This window comes from Sparus aurata, chromosome 5, assembly GCF_900880675.1.
Source record: "Sparus aurata chromosome 5, fSpaAur1.1, whole genome shotgun sequence".
NCBI lineage: Eukaryota > Metazoa > Chordata > Actinopteri > Spariformes > Sparidae > Sparus > Sparus aurata.
The window spans coordinates 9,887,349-9,906,421 of NC_044191.1; the positions used below are offsets into that span (position 1 = coordinate 9,887,349).

A 19,073-nucleotide genomic window follows, 5' to 3' on the forward strand; every position below is an offset into this window, starting at 1 on the left:
GCCCACGCAGAACAGTTAAAATACACAAAGGACGATCTGTATCCAAAAAAACAAAAAATAGTTGGTGTCACATCCAAATTAAGTGGTTTCAAGACAAACAAAGAACATACTGTGATTGTTACACTTTGTCAAAATGTGAGAAATTTCTCACACACTTGAGCAGATTTTTTCCCAACATTGCTGGATTAAAAATATCAGAGCTTTCCAGTTCTGGATCTGGCAGAGACGCATGCTAGCTTTGGTGAGACGTGAGCGTCGTTGAAACAGGCACTGCTGGTGAATCTAAAGTGTCTCATACAAGCAGATGAAGTGGCCAGATGTTTAACAGGGTTACCAAGGTAACAGGGAGAGGAGGTCACCGCAGACAGCGGCTGAAGTAAGCAGGTGTGAGAGGTGTTCGATGGCTGCAGTGTCAGTGTTCTCCATCAGCCCCCCCCAAAAAAAAAAGAGAAAAAAAAGCTAGAGTGTGGGTGGATGGAGCTGCATTACTCACAGCCAGGCAAATACACACATATTAAGGAGACAGAAAAGAACACCGCAGAATTACCCTGGACTCAAAACAACCAGCCATGAAATACCTTCCTGCTACATCTGATCGTGCTGAGACTGACTGTCAAAGCAGTGGTGACATTTTTTTTTTTTTTTTACATATACATAAAAGCAGCTGAAGTCATCTCTCAGTGGGGAAACACTTGGACCTGGATCGTCTCCTTCTGGAGGTTCTGGACAGCAGTAATGGCATCCGTCACTGCAGGAGAGACGACACAAGGCGGTCACAGAGTGAATGATCTTCCTTGCTGGCCACTTTCACATGACGTGCTTTTAAAGACATGTTTTTTTTCCGGGTCTGACAAATATTTTTCTTGGAGGATAATCCTGCATAATGTTGAATAATGAACTTGAAAAGCTGATTATGCTAATCTGATTTGGACGCGGTCTCCGCTCTCAGGTTGGTTTATCTCGTCTCTTAACCGCAGTCCTGGAAAGGATGGTAGCATATGGTGGAAAATATGGCAGCGGTTTAGCACATAACTAATCTCCCATGTTCTATCTGGTCCCTATTTATCTGCTCTCTCAGCCAGCACAGGGGCTTAGCACACATACACAGGGACCCAAAAAAAAGACTGTGACCGTTTAGATTTATCTGGACCTATATAACAAGTCACAGTGGAGAGCGTAAAGTGAATATGAGGGAAATAAAAGTCACCGTGGTGTAAATCTACTGACAGATCCCGTGGCAGCACAGCCGAGGGCGATGGAGCGACGCCGCTCGTCAGGTCCAGTGCGATCCCCGATCTGCTCTTCCATCGGTGTAACTGGAGAGGAACACACAACACAAAGCAGCAGAAAAGTGGGACGCCACCCAACTGTCCACCCAAGACACCCCCAGGGATTATTGCTCCTCTGGTTTCTCATTACTGCTCTTTATCTAAACATAAATGAAACACACCCACTGCTGAAAGATCCCTGACATCATCTGTTCTTAATATAAATTCTCCATCAGGTGACAAAGATAATCCAGCCTGTACACATAACCTGTCCTGCTGGTGGATCCTCCCGGTGTCCTGACGGGTCACACGTCAGCTGCTCTGTCCATGAATCCGCTGCAACACTGACCACAGGGTTGCCTACAAAATAAAAGCATGCCGGATAAGGATAAGGGTGTGGAATATTTTACACTTGGTCATATCTGTCCCTTTTGATGTGTGGAGTCCACGACAGTGGACAGATATTTGAATGCTATTTTGAATTCCATTCCCTTAAGGTTAGAGTATTATGTGTCAATCACCAGGTGACGGATCCCCAAAGAGTATTAGCATTGAATATTATGGCATCATGAATTCAAAATGGCGGAGGGAAGATAAGATTCACCAAGATCCATTGGAATAACTGTTAAATCCTCTTGTTCTCAGAAAACCAGACAGCCACAGAATGTTTTTTAACTAATAAAGTGTCAGAAACACGTTTATTCAGATGTTACAGACATTTTTTTTTCTTCTGTGACTGAAAATAAATCCTGCCACTCCTGTAAGTTACGCGCCAAACACTCTGCGTATTCAGATTCTGCCTGTCTACTGTCTTTTGTTTGAAAGTTATGATATAATTTACACTTGAACTGTTAAACAGCAGTATTGAATAGTCTTCAGACTTTATTTAAATACAGGTCCAGTGGGCAGAATATAACCTTTGGCGCATGATGTGTTTCACCTGTCTGGTTTTCCGAGAAAAAAAAAAAAGGATTCACAGTTATTCCTGAATCTCTTCTTCTACCTCTGATGCAAATACAAACATTTCAATTAATATCACTTGGTGATTGAATAGCTCATGCATGAAAGGGCTATCCTTGATTTGACAGTGAATGGTTTTTGAATTCGATTTTTTGGTAGATGGTGGCCCACTTCTAGGCTGGAATCAGAACTGCACATTATATGAATGCCTGAGTCCGATCTGATGATATTCCAGTCACACATATGGTATAGTGGCTGCAGCTCATGCTAGAGATACTGTCTACGTGGGGGCCATGGATGTTGCACTGTAGGCACGGTGCTTACAGCAACATATCGTCAGACATGATCTAAACCTTAATTATAATCTGGCACGTGCCCACCAGAAATAGCTTCTCTATAAATAGGCTCATTTTAATATTCATAAAGCCTTCACAGGATGTGAGACTGAGGAGACATCTCCTCACACTAGGCCCTCCTCTGCAGGAAAGTAATGAGTCAGTGTTTATCTAATCCAACGGCAGATTCAAAAAACAATCCAACCTGTTTGATTAGCGCAGCAAATAACGTGTAACATGTACAGACAGCAGCCACTGATCCTTTTTTTTCTTACCACTGATTTCCAGAGTCCATGCGCACCTGTCCCACAGAATCAGGCGGTGCGAAAAGATCCCATCTTCCTCCTCCTCTTCTCCGTCTCCTTCCTTCTCCTCTTCTTCTTCTTCTTATCTCCATGCTGGGGGGGAAAAAAGAGCTGCCTAACCTGCAAACTCAAGCCTCGTTGTGTGCAGTGATATCGCCCGCAGTGAAAGGCTTGCTCGGCCCCTGGACCTACCTCCTCTCTGCGCACTAACACGAGCCGCGCCTGAGCGTCGTACATGGCCGCCGAGCGCAGAGAGGCAGATGTGGGAGTGCCTACAACAGCTGCGCACTGACGGCCGTCCAGTCCGCGGAAGAAGAGGGAAAAAAAACGGGGTAAAGTGGAGACGGAAGCCCCGGGACAAAGAAAATGGATGGGAGGTGTTGAGGAGGACAGCGACGTCTTTGAGTGAGCAGGACTGCGCGGAGCTGAATTAATGAGCGGGCTCGGTCTCCAGCTGCTGCCACAGGTTCATGGTCTTTTGTATGCGCGCCCTTCATCCACCATCTGTGTTTCCTGGGCAACCGAGGACTGCCTGCAGGCACCACCAGCTCACACACACACACACACACACACACACACACACCAGTGTCTGCTGCACTTGTACTTAAAGGGACATGCCGGAGCTGAACTAATGCTTTGTATTAATGTTCAGCTCAATTATTTACCGATCTCTGCTCGAGGATAAACATTTATTCTCATTTTACTTTTGATTAATAGCACAAAAATACACAATAGCACTGTAAATACGCAGCTCGGATCTTTCATTCAAGATGGTTCGCATAATTATTAGTGACAACAGCTTATCTTAAAGTTTATAGTGTCTGAAATATTTAATTTCCCGCCTGATCGTCCATATTGTAGCTAATAAAGACTCATTCACTTTAGTGTTTCATTGTGACATCTTGATTAGACAGATATAGGCCTACTTCTGTTATTATTGGTTCTCATTTTTATGTGATGAACTTGGGCCAACTTCCTTATGTGAAGAAAGACCAACTAAATAAAGTAGCCTAGTGATACAATGCTAACAAATGTATTAGGGCCTACTTATTAACAGAAAAGCATGTAAGCTTATTAGATTTGAGAGAAAAAAATGATATTAGTTAGCATCGCCCTGGTTCCTTCATCAAAAAGCCTGTGGGATCTTCCATGGGATCTTGTTTCGGAATATAAACTCTGTGGCTAACACAAGTTTATGTAGCCTAGTATACTTAACATGTACTGATCAGCAATATAAGCTTCACAGATGAACGCCATTTTTATCATTGTTTAATTGTTTGTGAAATTGCCAGATGTTAAAAGCTAGCTATATTAGCTATCCGTGTGCTACATTACGATCACATGACTTAAATGTCCAGAGAAATCCTCTCTGCTTGATTTATTCTTATTTCTCCTCGTAAATTCAGATATTCGTATTTTTGAGTGATCATTGTGTTATAGCCACTATCAGATTAGCTAAGCTCCCAAAAGCAAAGCCACGTATAGTTCTTAAACGTGATTATAAACATTTCTGTGAGCAGGGTTTTCATCATGATTTATGGCACTTTGATCGGTCCAGGATCTCACTTTTTAATGATGTAGAGCTGGCCTGGAAGTACTTTTATGATGCTTTTAGCATTATTATAAAGAAACATGCCCCTCTCCGCAAATTTAGAGTGAAGGGTAGAAACAATCCTGGTTCTCCCCTGAGTTGTCCAGTCTTCTTAAAGCAAGGGATGATGCCTGGGATAAGGCCAGAAAATCTAAATCCCAGGATGACTGGCTGATATTCAAACAGCTCAGAAATCATTTTACTTCCCCTGTTAAAAAGGCTAAGTCTGATTTTTATGTTGATAAACTACCAGTAACCTAAATGACCCTATGAAGATTTGGAAAGTAGTTAAATCCTCATTTGGGGATGAAACCAAAGACGAATTGCCTGCTTGCATAGTAAAAGATGCACATACCCTGGCTGACAAAACAGCCATTCTTAATTATTTTAATGAGCACTTTGTTTCTTCAGGGTCTCTATTTGAGTCCTCACACCCACAACAATCTAATGTGCTACACGTTTGCCTTCAATCACCACCTATTAATGCTATGGCTCCAGGATTTAATCTGACTCCTTTTGATGTAGCCGAGGTCCATAGGGCTCTGCAGCAATTGGATCTAAGTAAATCTGCTGGACCTGACAATCTCGAGCCTTTCTTTTTGAGGTCAGCTGCAGACTTTGTAGCAGAACCTGTGTGTCGTATTTTTAATTTAACTCTTTCTGAAAATAAGATTCCGAGAATATGAACGTCTGCTTATGTTCTTCCCTTGCTGAAAGGGTGGTGATCCCTCCATAGTGAACAACTACAGGCCGATCTCTAAATTGTGTGTTCTCTCCAAAGTTTTAGAAAAGTTGGTCAGTGAACAACTTAAATGTTTTTTAGATGCCCGTGGTCTCCTCTTACAATATCAGTCAGGTTTTCATAAACAGCACAGTACAATAACTGCTGCTGTTAAAGTGGTAAATGACATCATAGAGGCACTAGACGAACGAAAATATTGCGCAGCTCTTTTTATAGACTTGTCAAAGGCATCTGACACGGTCGACAATGCCATCCTGGCAGATAGACTCCACAAGATTGGCTTATCTAACCAGGCTGTAAACTGGTTTTCTTATTATTTATCAGGCCACCAGGAATTTTTCCTCTTTTCTCCCTGTCCCAAAGGGCGTGCCACAAGGTTCCATATTAGGGCCACCGTTGTTCACAATTTATGTGAATAATCTCTGTGATAATTTGTCTTATGCTGTGTCCCATTTGTATGCTGATGATACAGTAATTTACTGTTCATTTTCTTCTGCTTTAAAATCACTTGAGTTGTTGCAATCAGCCTTTGACACTGTTCAGTTCCGTTTGGCTCAAGTTAGTGCTGAATGCACATAAATCAAACACCATGCTATTTTCAAATGGCAAGCAGCTTCCATCTCACCTCCCTAGGTCGTCAACTGTTCATGGGGTTGAAATTGAAATGGTCACATCTTACAAATAGGCATTCTAATTGATGAGAACCTGTCCTTTAAACTGCACATCGATAAACTCGTTTCTAAGCTGAAATTGAAATTGGGTCTCTTTTTTAGAAATAAATCATGTTTTTCATTGCAAGTCAGAAAACATTTGATCACCACAACTTTCTTACCCTTGTTGGACTATGGAGACCCGCTTTTTATGAACGCTCCTGATCAGTTTTTAAAGAAATTGGATACTGCATACCACTGTGCTTTGCGTTTTATTAGTGGTTGCAGCTATCATGTACATCATTGTTCCTTATATGCCGTCAAACATTGCCCATATTTATATGTCCATAGACTCTCTCACTGGCTGACTTTTATTTATAAGTCTATTCATGGACTGGAGTATTTACTGGCATTTTTCATGTTGCTGAGCAAAAAGGAAAACACCTCTTAAGCTTGTGTTAACCACAGACCTTAATTTAGGCAGTTAACTGAAAACCTGTTCAAAAGTCCCATTTAGTTTTGAGACGAGGGAACAGGAAGTGCACAAACTTATTTTCACGACAGGAGAGAAAAACAAAGTCAGATTAAACATCTAATATTCAAAGAAGTCTTATTATAATCGAAAGACTGTTTTTTATATTGAATCAAAATTACCATATGTGTGAAGCACAACCCCAGCAGTAAAAATAAGTGTCAGCAGTTTTGTGTAGCTCATCCAGACCCCATCCAGCCGGGGGCGACAGCGTGCGCCTTCACACACATTTGGCCTTCCTGTGTTGCCTTACCGCTGACAGGCGCTTGTTCCTCGATGGATCGACCGGGAAACTTTGCAGCCTTTTCAGTGAGACAACTTCGCTGCAGCGATAAATCTCACTCCCTGCATGCATCAGTCGGGTCGTGCAGGTCTGTCAGGCCTGTGCCGGGTCACCGACCACCTGTACCTCAGTAATGGCCGAGCGGCTAATGATTCCTCCCAGCTGACTCGGTGCAACATAACCTGCATCGTGAACGTTACTGAGAGCAGCAGCCCTCCTCCTCCAGGGGTGGAGGAGTACATCCACATCCCGGTCCCTGACACCCCGGGGTCTCCTCTCTGCGACCACTTTGACGAGGTGTCGGATAAGATCCGGCTCACCGCGGAGCGCGGCGGCCGCACGCTGGTGCACTGCAACGCCGGTGTGAGCCGCTCCTCCGCCCTGTGCATGGCCTATCTGATGAAGCACCGCGGCGCCACCCTCCTGGAGGCCCACAGGTGGGTGAGGACCTGCCGACCCATCGTGAGGCCCAACGAGGGATTCTGGAAGCAGCTCATCCGGTATGAGATGGAGCTCCGTGGGTGCAACTCCGTCCGGATGGTGTCCTCCTCCATGGGAGAGATACCAGACATCTATGAGGAGGAGGCCAGAAGTATGATGCCACTGTGAGGAGGGCAGTGCGTCACTGTGGAGGGCTGTATGGGCATCAGTACTGGTTCACATACACACACAGATACTATGCTGTGAAGTAACATTAAGTGTTAATGTGCTTTCTGAGTTGAATAAACTTTATTGTCTAAAATGACGCTGCTAAAGAAATCTTCACAGGGAATTTAATAATTACACTGTACATTACCCTCAACATCTGAAATGACATCAAGTATATTTTTCTATATTTGTGTATACAGATTATGGGTACGTTAACTAGGTAGTGGAGAAGAGGTTAGCTTTCGAACATGTTGGAGAATTTCTTAATTAAATCCCTTGCATGGGTTTACTGTTATTTCCCTTTTTTATTTCGTTGACTTGTTGTTTTTTTTAAGTCTTTTTACAGTGTGTTCCTTTTTTTGTTTTTACATTGTGAAAGTAAATATCCATTTGCCTCTTTGGAAGTTTTCTGTTTTTTTCAGTGAAAAACAAATTGGTGATGCAAAGATGGATAATTCATGTAATATAGAGAAATTGCAATATCTGTATTAATCACAATACAACTGATTTACCATATCGTGCAGCCCTACCAGTATTTTATAAATCTATCAATGTCAAACATGACTCAACAGCCACTGCATTCCATTAAAAAAAAAAAAAAGTATTTCAAAAGTGCTTTTACTACACATTTCCTGAGTCTAAAAGTCATACTCGAGTAAAATAAAGATATCATGTTCAAATGTTACTTTGGTAAAAGTAACCCATATAAATAGTACTCGAGTAGAAGCCTTAAAGTGTCAGATCTTAAATATGCTTACTTATCAAAAGTACAATTACAAGTATTTTATACATTTACATTTGTGTATATACTGCATTTTATGGGTTGACTGATTATCAGCCTGGAAGATGACCAGATCTGATATTCAGCATTTCTGATGATCAAACTCAGTGTTTGTTTTTTGCTGCTTTTTTATCTGTTGATTAAAAAAAAAAAGAAAGAAAGAAAAAAGAAAATAATGGAAAAGGGCTTCTGTAGTTCTGATGCATCCGACACTTGACTTGTAACTAAAATGATAAAATAAATGTACTAAAAAGTACATTTGCCTCGTATGCATAGTTGAGTAGAAGTATGAAATATAGAGAAAAATTGAGATACTCAAGTACAACACAACACATACCTCAATATTGCACTTTAGAGAATGTACTTACAGTTCAGCACTGCTTTTCAATTACAGTAAATGATCATAGAATTTCTTCTATAGGCTTCAGTTTGACGAGCACTGAACCACCTCAGCGGCTGCGACAGTGCAGGCAGACGATTCAACTTTCATTTGAGGCTAGAAATAACAAAAAGCTTTTCATTTAGAATCAATACCTCTTAATTGGTTCCGTACACACACGTCTATGCAATCATACATTTGAGGGACAGCAGGGGGGTTTTTCATGGACAGCCATTCCGAACAAATTGAAATAAATATATTTATTAAGCAATATGGTCATTAAACATCTTGCAAACATGCTAATTTCATGCTAATTTCGGCCAAACTGCCTGAACTAACAAACTAATTCTGCTGCTTATGTCACTCATGCGAAAAAGCAAAGTACTGTATAAAAACACTGAATTTTCTTTGCAGATTCCACCATACAAAAATATATTTCCGGAGCACAAAATGGACTTTTGATTCTGCCAAAAAAAAAACAAGTGGGTTATAGTTCCTTTCCTTTTTCAACAAAGTGCTCTCCATATATTCCGACAACCACCCAGAGGATATATAGAGTTAATGCAGGAGACAGGCACGAAACCAGAATCACAGTAATATTCTTCATAACTTGGCACAAGTCTGTCATCTATGAACTTAACACACACACATTTCTACTCTAGAAGAAAGATTTAATCTAATGTATTAGTGGTCAAATTATCCCCACAGACAAGTTTTTTTTTTGTTTTTTTTTTCTAATAGTGCAGTTCGAACAGTCAAAACAAAACTTTACTTCTGAATGCAAAGTAACAAGTGGCACAAGTTATTAATGCTCAACCAAAAGAGGAACCACAGAACCACAAAGGTGTTGGGCAGCCATACAGTATGCAGACAAACTTAAGAGATCCAACATTTTAACATTGCCGTTCATGTTACACAGATTTCTTTGCATTGAAGATAACGGAAATGGAACTTCTGTACCCACCACCCTGACAGCAACAGTTGGTTGTATGTCAAATGACCAGTTCAACATTTTGAGAAATATGTTTGGTCCCTTTTTTGCTGAGATTTGGATAAAGACCTTAGCCCCCCTCTCGTGGCTGTGCAACAAGTATGAAGTTTTGAGTTCCCCATTTCCAGTCCTTACGCTGGGCTATGCTAACCAGAAGCTTTGGCCGTTCCATTTGTGTTCCATTTACCAGAAAGACATAAGGGTGATATTGATCTTCTCATCTAACTCTCAGCAAAAAAAGGGCAAATAATCATATTTTTCAAAATGTCAAAAGATTGCATTAAGAACAAACTGTTAAAGGAGACCTATTACACTTTTCTGTTTTCTCCACTTTTCTGTTTTCTTTAGAGTTCAAAAGGGCAAATTCAACACCGACGGAAGCACCTCTCTCCCACAGAATACACTGCTCCTGAAACGCCTCGTCAGTATTCGCGCCTTTAATTCCATGACTTTGTGACATCACACGACATCACCATGTCACACATTTGCACAATGCATGCTTAGTTTGGCATCTAAGAATAGATTTAACACAGCCGCTCTGTTGTGGTAAGCGGTGCTGGTTCAGTCATGTTTGAGCTGACCAATCAGAGGAGACTGGGTATTCAGAAGTAGGGCCTTAAACAGACAGGAGGTAAACAGAGTGTTTCAGACAGCGGGGGGTACGCAGTGCTGGAGCACTGTTTAGTTCAGCGCCAAGGCATGTAAACCTACAAAATTATAAAAAATCTAATTATAAGCCTGAAAATCAGCATATGTCTCCTTCAAAGTCTCAGCCTTTAGCAATTTTTAAATGGGTGAGCACTGTGCAAGCATATCATTTGGAAACAACAATGGTTACCATTACATTCATCTGGCCAATGCTATACGGTTAGCAACAAAAGCAGAAACCCCATTGTGATAATTTTGTACATCTAAATGGACTCGTCATACATTATATCCCATAGACATTTAAAACAAGCTCAAAGAAATTGTACACAGCCAGTATTTTACAAAGATTCAGATGGCTTAATTAGGTGTGCAGTGCAATCACTAATGCAGACAAACAAGTCTGGAATCCAAAAAGCTAATATTTTCATCTGCTACTGAAATATCCTGAGTCAGAACCTTCTTAAGGTACAAGATTGCTTTTAAGAGTGGAATAATGACACGAGTGCAAAAACAGCATGCTTACTTTTACCTTCACTTCATTTGACTAATTCTCTCAATAAGGCAACAGTGTCATCTGCATAGTCACACAATAAGCATCTAAAAAGGTGCACAATAAACGAACGTCCATTTAACACAGGGTGAAATCAATGAGTCCACCAGGAATATATCTGATGGCGGTATCCATTCGTCCTCTTCTCACGCTGCCCACAGTGTATTCAACTGCTCGAGGCAGCAGCTTCAAGAGAACTTCAGATTACATCTGAAAGGAAATGGAGCGAATAAAAAAAAATTAAAATCACAAAGTATTTAATTAAACTATCATTTATGTTGTTCTTATATATCAACAACCTACCTGCTGTTCCAGCTTCTGGTATTCAGTAGATTTAGGTCGGCGTGCGGCCCTGGATTTCTTTCCTTCCAAAACGAAGGCAATTATCTGGGGAGAAACATATACGTTTTTAACTGACTTAGACCGTTGTATGAAGCTTGAAATCAACTGGCAACCTATAACAGGCCCATGCTAGAACTGCGAGACATCACAAAGGAATAAACATTTCTATCTGTGATAAAGGTGCTTTGTGTAAGTATTCAAAACAAAGAGGGAGTAGCAGATAACCACAGTAACTGCTAACTGCTGTTAATTGTAACTTGATGCAGTCATGAGTGCTGATGTTGCAGTTATTCCACTGCACATAGTGGAGATCTGAACAAGTATTAAACAGAGGTCTGCAACATGACGAGCAGAGACATTTCTGGGTTTCAAAAAAAAATAAAAAATCTAATTTCCATCTAGATTTGGTGCAACAAGAATGCACAAACCTCCTTTGCAACTCAAATGTGGGTCAGTGGAAACAGAGGAAGCATGCTTCAAAGATGTCTGAGTGGAAACAAAAGGTCAGGTACCTTGCGCTTGTTGTGGTAGGCGATGTACAGCACGGCCACCAGCACAGCTGCAGAGACAAGGTAGGCGAAGAAATGACTGCTCTCTGCCTCATCACTTATAACATAGGGGACAACCGGATTCATCTTTGTTTCTTTCTTTATGGCTTTACCCCAATCTCCCTCTCCCTCAGTGGCGCCCTCTCCCTCCTTCTTTTCCTCAGTGGGGCCCTCTCCCTCTTTCTTTCCCTCAGTGGCGCCCTCTCCCTCCTTCTTTTCCTCAGTGGGGCCCTCTCCCTCTTTCTTTTCCTCAGTGGGGCCCTCTCCCTCTTTCTTTTCCTCAGTGGGGCCCTCTCCCTCTTTCTTTTCCTCAGTGGAGCTCTCTCCCTCTTTCTTTTCCTCAGTGGGGCCCTCTCCCTTCTTCTTTTCCTCAGTGGGGCCCTCTCCCTCTTTCTTTTCCTCAGTGGGGCCCTCTCCCTCTTTCTTTTCCTCAGTGGGGCCCTCTCCCTCTTTCTTTTCCTCAGTGGGGCCCTCTCCCTTCTTCTTTTCCTCAGTGGGGCCCTCTCCCTTCTTCTTTTCCTCAGTGGGGCCCTCTCCCTCTTTCTTTTCCTCAGTGGGGCCCTCTCCCTCTTTCTTTTCCTCAGTGGGGCCCTCTCCCTTCTTCTTTACCTCAATGGGGCCCTCTCCCTTCTTCTTTTCCTCAGTGGGGCCCTCTCCCTTCTTCTTTTCCTCAGTGGGGTCCTCTCCCTCTTTCTTTACCTCAGTGGGGCCCTCTCCCTTCTTCTCTTCCTCAGTGGGGCCCTCTCCCTTCTTCTTTTCCTCAGTGGGGTCCTCTCCCTTCTTCTTTTCCTCAGTGGGGTCCTCTCCCTTCTTCTTTTCCTCAGTGGGGTCCTCTCCCTTCTTCTTTTCCTCAGTGGGGTCCTCTCCCTTCTTCTTTTCCTCAGTGGGGTCCTCTCCCTTCTTCTTTTCCTCAGTGGGGTCCTCTCCCTTCTTCTTTTCCTCAGTGGGGTCCTCTCCCTTCTTCTTTTCCTCAGTGGGGCCCTCTCCCTTCTTCTTTACCTCAGTGGGGCTGTCTTTCTTATTGTCTACATTCTTGTCTCCTGCCTTTTCATGGTTTGTTTCTCCAACTTCTGCTGCTGGTCCCACACTCTGCATATTGTTCACTTCTGTTTCTTCATGTTTGTTTTTACTGCTTGGGCCTGGACTGTCACCGACCTCCAGAAGTTTTCGTGCTGGAGCCCCTGTTAATAAGAAAAAACAACTGAAATTGAAGATTTAACCAGCAGAACACGGGGCATGGTGACAATAACAGAAAAAACAGTGTCTAGAATGACATAAAATAATAATTGCTGCCATTATGAGCTCTGCATTGCTGACCTAGATGCAACTGTTTGCTTGCCCTCATTCTTTTCCTCCGTTGTTTCCGCTGCAAACATTTGAATATTAGTAGGCACTGCTCGTCTGTTCCGTCACACCTTGTTAGTAATCTCCGCTGTCTTCTTTCTGTCAGCTACCCCAGCTTGATGAAATTAGCCAAGATGATTACCTTAGATGATCAGATTATATGCTGTAGAAAGCCTAACTAGAAGGCCATAACGCCGAAGTCGCAGACAAAGCCTCCACACACTGGGAAATATGACAACTATTTGGTGCAAGGGTTGAACCTATGACACTACAAATCACTGAAATTGCTGTTATTTATGATATGTATCCTAAAACCAGAAAAGAGGGACATAGTTAATGTTGAATCCATGTCACTAAGAGACTTTATTTTGACAAAAACGTTTTTAATTTCACGTCAATGTCAAATTCTGAATGTTTAAAAAGGGTGTTATTTCTACATGTTTATTTTCTTATCATCATTATCATCATTACCATTATTTTATGCATTAAGAGGACATTGACAGCAGAGAGAGCACACTTAATGACAGGATGGAGAGATTAAAAAAGACAACCAACAAAGGTCCTCGTACTAGGGCTGCAACTAACGAGTAGTGCTCAGCCGAGGAGGCTGTCTTTCCCCCTTGTCGGTTTGTTGGTTGGTTTGTTAACAGGAAACAAAAAAAATAATAAGTCCTAATGTATTTTCACAAAACATCAGTGGATGAGGGGTCTGGAATAGACCCCAATAACCTTTGCTGCAGATCCAGACAAACAGAAGAATCTATTTTTTTCTGACTTTCTTTAACATTGCAAGAGTGTTTGTAGAAATTCCGGTAAATTTCTCAGGGAATAACGCAGGGATCTCAATCACAATTAAAGCTGCAAGCAGCGGTGAACGGGCCCTCGCAGTCCACGTGCGTCGGGGCATCCTGCCGTCGGGCTTGTTCATGCCCACACCTTCCACTGAGGAAGCTGTTCCTTTATAAATTTGGTGGGCTGCTCCCGCTGGTATTAAATGATGTGCGCTGAAGTCAGAAAGCTCCCTGCAATCTACATGAAGAACAAATAATGACAGGACTACCACTGTGTTACCCTACAAACTCTTAAACAGAGGTTTGTATCCATTAGCAAGGCAGCACTGCCCTCTGGTGGAGAAAGCCTGTCCACTCAAAAGTGAAGATATTTCAGCTGGGGTTTTTTTTGTCATTTAGTCATGAAGGCGCCATCTATTGGCCAATTTGCACCAAATTTTGCACAAAAGCTCATCGCGCCATGGAACACAATTAACAAAAGTGTTGTGTTAATCGGACTATATTTGGTCAAGATATGCAAGACTGTCCATTTTGTACACAATGTGCAGGAATTTGTTGTTTGATATTTTGGGCATTTTTTAGAGTATCAAAATTCTTTTGATAACTTTTTGTCAGGAAGGTCCACAGATGCTACATGCAAAGTTTGGTGCAAATCGGTCAAATCGCGTAGGAAGAGTTAAAAAAAAGTAAGGTTTTCATTTGTCACGATTTTGCGAATGGAAAGTTACCGCGAAAGTAGGCGTGGCCTACACCACACAATTCAGCTGAATTCAGACACGCTTTTGCATTGCAAATAGCGCCACCTGCCCGTCATTTTTAGTGTGTGAGTTACAGGGGCCAGCCTATACCACGCCTATCAATTTCACTTCCATAAGTGTTATGGTGTGGCCACAGTGCCAAATATTAAATTAGACTGCCACCTAGAGGCGGATCGGTAAGTCCTTTGTCAGCTGTCCTCGGGAGGGCACTGACAAAAATTTCACTAAGTTTTGTCCTAATCTGATGAACCGAAGTGGAGATATCAAACACTTCAATTTAAAGAGCGCCACCTTGTGGTCATCGCCTAAAATTTTGCACAGGGCCTCAGGGGCTAATGGGGAACTAGAAACCTGACTTTCTATGTCATTCAACAACACCAATGTGGAGATATGCAGCACTCCCTGTTTTGAACCAAATCTGCAGGAAGTAGTTATTTAATAACTTGAGTATTGTTTGGAATATCGAAATTCTTTGAATAACTTTTTGTCAGGAGGGTCCAGAGATGCTGTGTGCCAAGTTTCGACCTAATTGGTGAAATTGCCTGGGAGGTGTTAGAAAAAGTAGGTTTGACACATTTCGCGAACTAACGAAAAAAAAGCGCTAGGTGGAAATGGATGTGGATGACGAGATTCATCAGAACTCACTGAACACATAGATATAAGGTTTGAATGTGCGACAAAGTATATAAGAGTTATGAGCCAAAATGCACTTTCCTTGATTATAGCGCCACCTAGTGGTGGAAAGTCAGGACGACAATAGATTATGAAATTTTTCGCCAGGTGTGAGTTATATTCCAACTTTGGTGAGTTTTGGGGTATGTTCAGGCAGTGAAAAATGTGATCATTTGCTGGGGAAAAAACAATAGAGACGTTATCTTTAGGTGGCCAGTATCGACGAGTAAGTCTAAAAGAGGATTATTGGGCTGAGTGCCATTCTAGTTTTTATTAGCAATTAATCTCTTGATTGTTTCTCCTATAAGATTTCAAAACCCAAACATTTTTTTGTTTACTATCACAAATGAAAAAGAAAATCAGCAAATCCATGTGTTTAAGGAGCTAGAACGAGAAGTTGTTTGACATTTTTGCTTCAAAACTCAATAAAATAATTACTTGATAATTAAAATAGTGGTTTTCGATCCAATCGATGAATCAGCCAGTCGCGACAGCTCTACCTCGTACAAACACAAACTCGGGACATTGTGGTTCATGCTGTTTGAAATGATCACATTTACATACATAAGAAGTCATACTAGAAAGAGCACAGGTGGAACAAATGTTGTTAACCATGACTCCATTCCATTTATGGGTCCTTATAAGCAGGCACGCACATTACCTGGACATAAGATCACCCATCTGAATTATTCCATCTAAATGGAATGCAGCTATCGTTAATTTGGTCAATCACACCTGTGCTTTTCCTGCAATCACGTGACAAAATGTCTGTCTTAAAAGGCTTTAATTTGAATTTCCCCTAAATAAAATGCAATCCAGTACTAGGATGCCACTAACTATTGTCTTTATAGGATTCATATAATTCAATAATAACTCTGACAAAAAATTAACACCATGATCTTAATTAGTGTAATACTGTTAAATGAGTGCTAGTCTATGGACTATTAATACCAGCAACATCATTGAAGGTGGTTCCTGCATTATAAGCTAATATTGTGGCCATGTCTTGTAGAGCTAAGTGGCAAATTCCAATTTTAAAAGCTTTCTTAGATTTATTTAATGTTGTGCTCGCATTGTGCATATTTCAAACTAAAATTGTGTTTGTTCTGACTGTTACAAACTGATAAAGGACAAAACGAGGTATAATTTCAGGATAGGAGTGCTGTTTGTCAAGGTGTTTAATTAAGCTGCTATATATAGTCTGTTGTGTACACCGCACTTAACGGAAACTTAGAGACAACTGCGTCCATAGAGTAATACATGAAGAGCAGTAGATGTGGGTGTAGTGTCAGTAGTCCCAGGTCCTCAAACGGAAAAATACACCTTCATACCAACCTGTAGTGTTTTGTTTTGTTATATGTGCTTTTGATTTTGAAATGTTTGATTTTGTACATGAAAACTAAAACAAAAACAAATAAATTGCTCTGTTTAAAGGGTAACTTACACATTAAAGTGTGTTTACAGGTCTTGGGCAGGACTACAGCACATGTGAAAAACAAAAAAGTGTAAAGCCTTTAGTGGCTCCAGAGGAAGCTGCCTGTAATCTGATGAATTGCCTGCAGTGATGTCACTCAGTGACTAAGTTGCATTGTGGGTGATGTAGGCTCAAGGTTTTGAAAAGGAAGAAGAACACCTAAAATAGACCATACTCTCACAGCGGCCATTTTTTTCTGATGCCAAACTTGGGGTCGAAAGATCAAATGTAGTACTGTTGTGTTCCTGGTTAAGTAGTAAAACATGGGGAATCCGACAAATTGTTATCTTTTCACCTACATTACCCACAATGCAACATTGAGAGAAATCACAGAGAAAATCAAATTACATGCAACTTCCACTGGAGCTGCAGAAGACTAGACTAGACTGTTTTTGCTTATGCAGTAATACTCACCAGCAGTCTTATTAAAAGTACACAAAAGTCATACTTGAGTAAAAGATATTGTGTTAATATTTTACTTTGGTAAAAGTAAATGTCACCAATATGAATAGTACCTTAATAAAAGTCTTTAAGTATTTATATGAAATGAACTTGCGCATCAAAAGTACAAGTCAGGTAAATTATACCTACATTCACATGCATGTATATACTGCATGGTGTGGGTTGACCAACTATCAGGTCTGACATTAAGCATATTTCAGATTATCATAATGTAATTATCAGATGATAAGCTTTTTTTCTTTTTTCTTTAAGCGGATTGCTGGTTAAAATACATTTAAATACGTGCTGCTTCAGCTCTGATGTACAATACCAAAAGTAAGTAAATTTCTCATGGGAACTAGTAACTTAAGTTATCGAGTTCAAGTAGTGGAGTAAATAGTACAATAATTGCTTCCAACATACAGTGGAGTGGAAGTATAAAGCGGGCCCTCTTCAGAAACTGAGAAATGATTAACCCACAGTTCTTATCTGTGATTAAAACGGTGGGGGGAGCTAATAATAAAAAGAAGGAACCGAGTAGACTATTAGTCAATCAAAGAGAAGCAAACTCTACAGGCTTGGCTTATTCCCTGACGTAACATTGAATCAGAGTCATAAAAATCAGTTTTACTTGATATCCACCCCCTCTGCAGTGACTCTACACCTCCAGGCTGGTTTACACGCTGTGCCAGCGTCTCTGTCTCTGCTTCCACACTGCGCATGTTCCTCTCGTTACCGTCTAAAACAGCATTGATGGGATTATGTGACGACACTTACAATGTTTGAAGTTAGTGAACTAATACAACGATAACAACCCAGCAGCAGGTGAGAACAGGTCATATCTGTGGATAAATAACTAGCTAAGCTGGCTAACAGGGGGACTGTGGGGGTGTCAGACGCTCCTCGCTGATGACACACGAAGCCAAAACGACCCGACACAGAACTCACCTCTGACCGAGCAGCAGACACTCAGAAACACAAGCGATATCAGGAGACACGTCCTCATTGTGTCCACACGACGACCAGAAGACGATACAGACATGTTTAATCTGTCGCTGCTAGGGGCTCACACCGCAATCCGCGTTGACAAATGCAGCTCGACAGGTTGGAGGCTTTGACAAGTCCTGTTCCTGCTTCCGTGTACACACCAGCCTGCTCTTCTTCTACGGACCGACACACAGGACAGGAGAGGAGTCTGCTGCCTCCTGGCGGCCGAGCGCTGACACCACAGGCCTCCGCTGCATGACGCTGCTGCAGGGCTGTATTTGCCTGCAGCAGGGATGGAAAGTACCGAAGTATCCTTTGACTCAAGTGCTGTGCTTAAAGGAGAAGTTCAGTCAAAATCATGTCACAGCACTCTCCTAAACAACCGAAGAAGCCGGGAATGGTTATAAAAAAAAAAAAATCCAAACATAAAGCAGTTTAAAATAGGAAGGCATAAAGACACAAGGTAGAGGGGTGAAGAGGTTGTTTATGTGGGCTACTGTTTGTTTATTTATTTATTTGGTTACTTTTTTATTAATTCTTGCTTTTGTATTATCATTATTATATTTGTTATATTCTACATGTTTAAAAAAGAAGATATAATCGTCATGTTGTATGTTATTCACTGTATTTGATACACATTAGATATTTTATATTCTATATAGTTCATTATAAGACATATATGTACCGTATATAATATGTAATAACATACTCATATACAAAAAAATATGTTTATGGTTAACATAAATATGATTGATACAGATATGTAAATGATGAATGTATATGTTTGATCAGTGTAGTTTATAAATAATTAATTAATATTTTAGTAATAGTATATTTTCAGACCATTAAGGAGGCTGCTTGATTATCATTCAGTGACTTGTGGAGGAGGGGTGAGATTAAATAAGTTTATACTTCTCACTCCTTTTCCAACAATAAGTGTTTGACAGTGTCTTTGTTTTCTGCTTTCTGCTTTTTATTGTCTTTGAATATTGTTTTTTTTCTCTCTCAGTCCGCTTTTCTATTATGTTCATTCTATTCATGCTTCGTCATGCT

General features: G+C 41.1%; 2 protein-coding genes across 2 annotated transcripts; one reads left to right on the plus strand and one right to left on the minus strand.

Annotated features, from left to right (window-relative positions):
- Positions 1-2,818: 2,818 nt before the first annotated feature.
- On the plus strand, positions 2,819-7,718 carry LOC115581503 (dual specificity protein phosphatase 18). Its single transcript, XM_030416638.1, has one exon. It carries the CDS (start codon positions 6,733-6,735, stop codon positions 7,273-7,275), a length of 543 nt encoding a protein of 180 aa, XP_030272498.1. The 5' UTR covers positions 2,819-6,732; the 3' UTR covers positions 7,276-7,718.
- Positions 7,719-10,867: 3,149 nt separating this feature from the next.
- Positions 10,868-18,215, minus strand: LOC115581661 (ribosome-binding protein 1-like). Its single transcript, XM_030416943.1, has 4 exons — positions 17,982-18,215; positions 12,163-12,734; positions 10,967-11,050; positions 10,868-10,873 (listed from the first exon to the last, which is right to left on the minus strand). The coding sequence occupies exons 1-4, from the start codon at positions 18,073-18,075 to the stop codon at positions 10,868-10,870; spliced, it is 756 nt and encodes a 251-aa protein (XP_030272803.1). The 5' UTR covers positions 18,076-18,215.
- Positions 18,216-19,073: the final 858 nt, after the last annotated feature.